Raw genomic sequence first — 5,194 nt, forward strand, 5'->3', positions numbered from 1 at the left:
AGAGCTGCCGGCTTTCGTCGAGGTATTTCTTTTTCTTTTTACCTTGACAAACCCTTCCAAATAGGGGAGGGCCAAAAAGGGCTTTATGTCCTTCCGAGTAGCTCAAGGTCAGAGAATCTTCAGCTTGTTCGAGGATTCTTATCACGGCTTTAAAGATAAGTACTTCAAAGTTTGCCCTGCTGAAGGTCGGCACCCCTTCTGGCTAACCTTGGAGGGGGAGCGTCACATCCCAACCTACTGAAGTTTTGGGGCAGGGGCGAACGCCTTCACGAAGGTGACATACAAGGGGCTGTCTCCCGAGAACAAGAGGGTTGCTGACGTCTTGTTGGCTATATTCAGCAAGAACTATGTTAACCCCCACCTTCTTATGGGCGATCAAGACGTGGCTAGGGGTTATGTAGGTGTGTGGTTGCTTGGTCCTTTGCTCGCGTTTATTATTTGTATACTTGATTAACCGTCTTGCCGACTAACGAGCTCTTGTTTGTTGTCGCAGCATCAATGGCTGGCAAACTGGTTGGACTTGATACTTTGTTCGACACATTTCTTGCTGATGGCAGCGATGACGAGTTTGTCACCCATAATAACGAGGTTCCTCCCAACGATGCTACTGAGGTCGAGGCTCAGTTCCAACCTATCTAGGGGGAGGTGATTGGGACCAATGGTGGTCCGGGTCCCCAACCAGAGATTGAGGTTGAGGTTGAGGTTGAGGATGAAGGGCTTGAGGTGGTGGTTGTTGACAATCCGAAAAAAGGAAGATGTCTTCTAGCCCTAGGGGAGCCCTCAAGGTAATGGAGAAGAACTTCGACGCCGCGACCTTCATTGATGCTCAGCTGCTTCCCGGCATGGAGGACTTCTTCCATGGGGGATCTCGCCTCGCAAGCTAGATGGATGTACCGTACCATGCTTCGGGGAGCCGCCGTGGCGAGAAAAGCAGAAACCGCCTTGGCAGGGGCACGGTCGCTGGAGAACAAGCTACAATCATCCATCCAGGCTAATGCCATGTACAAAGAGGAGGTCAAGTCGCTCCAGACGCAGCTAGCCGATGCCAAGGAGAAGATCAAGACCTCCGATGCTGCCGTGGCGCAACTCACCGAGCGGGAGCTCACCTTGGAGGGTCAGCTCAACGCTGCTCAAGGTCGGGTGAAGGAGCTCGAGAAAGAGCGTGATGAGGCTCTTTCGTCGGCAACCGCGGCCAAGAATGAAGTGGCTGATTTGAAAAAGAAGTACAAAGAGACCGTGAAACAGGGTAAGAATGCCATCTTGATGACTAAGGAGGCCCTCAAGGCTCAGGTGAAGTTGGTAGCTCCCGACTTTGATACCTCAACTGTTAGCATCTTCAAGACCATCAAGGATGGTAAGATCGTTGATATCCCGAAGAAATGACGTGATCTCACTTGTTGTATTTTGTATTTTTGTAATATGTTGGCCTTTGAACACTTTTAGTTTTAGTGAACTTGACTGCCGCTTTGCCGGTATGTAACAAATTGCTCGTCTACCATTTTGCTTGGTAAATGTTTTGTTCGATGTTTCTTACCGTTTTATTGGTAGTTAGATATTTGCTTATGCTTATTGACCGTTTCGTTGGTAGTTAGCAAAGCCAGGTCGTGACTTTTAGCATTTCAATAGCCGTTTATTGTGGCATTTGTTACTTCTGTGGTTCCCGTGGTGATCAGTCCCGGGAGACCGTATCGTTCTGGTGCTAATTACTTGGCAAAGTAATTTGGTTAATTTGGATAACATTGAATATGAAGAAGATGATGAATTGCTAATAAACAACAAATTGGAAATAAACAACTACTGGCAAATAATATGAACATAAAGTAATAGCAAATAAATAATAAAGAGCAAATAATCCCTCGTAAAGTGATACGAGTGTTACTAAACCGGCTAGACTGGCAGACCGGTTGCTCGGCCGGTGTGCCTCGGCTTCTAGGAATAGAATCTCCTTAGATTTCTTGCATTCTAGGTTCTGGGAACTTCCCTGCCATCTAGTCGTTCCAACTTGTAAGCCCCGTTGCCGAGAACCTCCTTCACCCTGTACGGTCCTTCCCAATTTGCTGCCAACTTTCCTTTCCCTGGCATCGGGTGTCCAACGTTGTTACGACATAAGACCAGGTCGCTCTGCTCAAAATCTCTCTTAAGTACTTTGGCGTTGTAACGCAATGCCATCCTTTGTTTTAACGTCGTCTCCGACAAGTGGGCCATCTGTCTAGCTTCATCCACCAAGTCTTTTTCCATGGCTTCTTCGACTCCTTCCAAAAGTAGTCGTGGGCTCGGTTCCCGGATCTCCACGGGTATTATCGCATCCACCCCATAGGTGAACCGGAAGGGCGTCTCCCTTGTAGATGATTATTGAGTTGTGCGATAGGACCAGAGGACTGAGGCTAACTCGTCTGCCCATGGTCCTTTCTTTTCCTCAAGTCACTTTTTGAGGCCTTGTAGGATGACCTTGTTTGCAGCTTCGACTTGGCCGTTAGTTTGGGGGTGCTCCACAGATGAGAACTTCTGCCTTATGCCCAAACTGACGAGAAACTCTCCGAATATCTTGTCGACAAACTGTGTTCCATTGTCTGAGATTACAACTTCTGGGACTCCAAATCTGGCTATTACTTGTCTCCACATAAACTTCAGATAATTAGCCGAGGATATGCATGCCAGCGGCTCGGCCTCTACCCACTTCGTAAAATAGTCGATGGCGACAATTAGGTACTTGACTTGTCCTGGTCCGACTGGGAAGGGCTTGATAGAAAGAATTCCTTGATGGTCTAGAATTTCTCTTATAGGAAAGAATTTCTTAGTTGTGAGTATAGCTCTAAACCAACAAACAATCCTCCCAATTAAAAATATTGGTTGTCACAAGTACAAACCCCAATAAGAATTTTTAACCGAAGTATTTAAACCTCGGGTTGTCTCACAAGGAATTACAATGAAGTGCTCAATTATTGGCTATGAAGATGCAAGGGGTTTGATTTTTGGAAAAGATGCAAGAAAAGTAAAGGAACACCTAAAGAAAGCAGTTAATAAAAGAGAGACATCATTGGCAAGAATTAAGAATCTAAGCTTTCTATCCCAGTCACTAATAACAATAATTAACAAGAATTTATCTTATTACGTCATCCCCGACGATGGAAGAAGGTATCATGTTATCTTTACACTCGAAGAAAATTTAATAAGAATAGCTAATCTCAATCCAAATGTCCTAATCAACTCACTAAGTGAATTAGCAAGAGATTAGAGTTAATGGAAATCATACTAGCTAACAATTCTAGATCACCGACATAGTTGGGTCTTAATGACTCAAGATCACTTAGTTTCTCTTTCCAAGCCAAGAATGCTCAAAGATCTACTCTAAATCCCAACTAAGTATTTTGTCAAACACTTGGTGGGTATGAAAGGAATACATAATAAATTGCAAAGGAAACAAGATCACCAATTCAAATCAACAATAGAACATCAAACATCAAATTTGCATTAAAAGAGATCCAAATCCAACAATAGTTCATCATCACAAAAGAAAGCATTAGGTGAAATTAACAAGAACACTAAGAGAAACAAAGGTGTAGAAATAAGAAATCACAATGGAAGTAAAATGAAGACAAGAATTGAACATGGATCTATAATGCAAATAACCCTAGAACCCTAATTCTAGAGAGAAGAGGGAGCTTCTCTCTCTAGAAACTAAACTACATGATGCTATTCTTCAAACAATTGCTCCCCCTTTGCTCAATCTTTAATACTGCATGAAATACTCTCATAAACGAGTTGGACTTGGGCCTGGGCAGCTCAGAAATCGCCTCCAGCATTTTCACTTTAAGTGGGTCACATATGGGTCACGTGTACGCGTCACTTGGCAATTTGAAATCCACGCGTACGCATCATGTACGTGTACGCGTCGCCATGCGACCTCATCTTCACGCATGCGCGTTTGCTGCACGTGCGCATCGCTTTAAGCACTCCAAATCCTTGTTTCTTCATGGATTCTCCACTATGCATGCTTTTCTCTTCACTTCTTCCATCCGATACTTGCCTTATAAAACTGAGATCACTCAACAAACATAACAAGGCATCGAATGGAATTAAAGTGAATCAAAATTAGCAATTTAAAGGCCTAAAAAGCATGTTTTCAGTCTTAAGCACAAAATTAAGGAGAATTATAAAACCATGCTATTTAATTGAATAAATATGGGAAAAGAGTGATAATATCCCCTAAATTAAGAACAAGATAAACCACAAAATTGGTGTTTATCAAACCTCCCCACACTTAAACTAAGCATGTCCTCATGCTTAAATCAAGAAAGAGGCAAAGGGTATCAACATTTATTCAATGTAAACTATCTAAATGCAACTACCTACATGCAATCTATATGAATGCAATAACTTAGTCAAAATAAATCAAACTCCAAGAATACATACATAAGTGCAAGGGCTAAAGGTATTAACAATCAAGTCAGACCTACAATTGAATTGAATTATTGAGAAGAATTTACGAACTTGCAAGAAAAGATGATCGTGGGTGGAAACATGTAATTGAGCGATCGAACCCTCTCCGGATGTGTATCCGCTCTATCCGCTTAAGTGTATGGGGTTGATTCACTCAATTCTTCCCTAATCATGCTTTCCAAGATTTGTTTTTCATCTAACAATCAACAGTTATTTCATGCATGCATACAAATATCATGAGGGCTTTCCCAAAGGTTGTAATGGGGTCAGGGTCAAGGTAAGATTGTATTTGGTCAAGTGAGCTTGAGATTTGAATCTTTGATCAACATAAGCTTCCCACGTAACCTATATAACAACCTATACAAATTCGAAACTAACCTAACTACCCATTTTCTTTTCACTTCACAACACATATGCATTGATTTTTATTGAACCTTACTTTGTGGCATTTTGTTCCCTTTTTATTACTTTTCTTTTTCTTTTCTTTTATATATATATATATATATATATATATATTCTTTCTTTTTTTTTTTGCAATAAACTATATGCAAAAGTATCAATGTATATAGTTTTACATTTAGTTAATACATGAGCATGTACCCAATTCCCAAATATAGAAATATAAAACACCTTTTTATCCCAACCAATGTTTCCAAATCTCCCCAAAATCAAATGATAAGCACTCTCACTAGCATAAGCTAATCAAAGATCCAAACAAGGGATATTTATTATTTTTCACTTAAGGCTTATAATG

At 41.5% G+C, this 5,194-nt stretch overlaps 1 protein-coding gene across 1 annotated transcript; it reads right to left on the bottom strand.

Moving 5' to 3' along the window:
- Positions 1–1,962: 1,962 nt before the first annotated feature.
- Positions 1,963–2,622, bottom strand: LOC140180640 (uncharacterized). Its single transcript, XM_072221896.1, has 2 exons — positions 2,426–2,622; positions 1,963–2,338 (listed from the first exon to the last, which is right to left on the bottom strand). Exons 1-2 carry the CDS (start codon positions 2,620–2,622, stop codon positions 1,963–1,965), a joined length of 573 nt encoding a protein of 190 aa, XP_072077997.1.
- Positions 2,623–5,194: the final 2,572 nt, after the last annotated feature.

This window comes from Arachis hypogaea, chromosome 17, assembly GCF_003086295.3.
Source record: "Arachis hypogaea cultivar Tifrunner chromosome 17, arahy.Tifrunner.gnm2.J5K5, whole genome shotgun sequence".
Taxonomy (NCBI): domain Eukaryota; kingdom Viridiplantae; phylum Streptophyta; class Magnoliopsida; order Fabales; family Fabaceae; genus Arachis; species Arachis hypogaea.

Coding starts and splice junctions, on each gene's coding strand:
- LOC140180640 (XM_072221896.1), bottom strand. CDS start 2,622: ATGTGGAGACAAGTAATAGCCAGATTTGGAGTCCCAGAAGTTGTAATC. Junction 2,339..2,425: donor ATCCTACAAGGCCTCAAAAA/GTGACTTGAGGA, acceptor ATCATCTACAAG/GGAGACGCCCTTCCGGTTCA.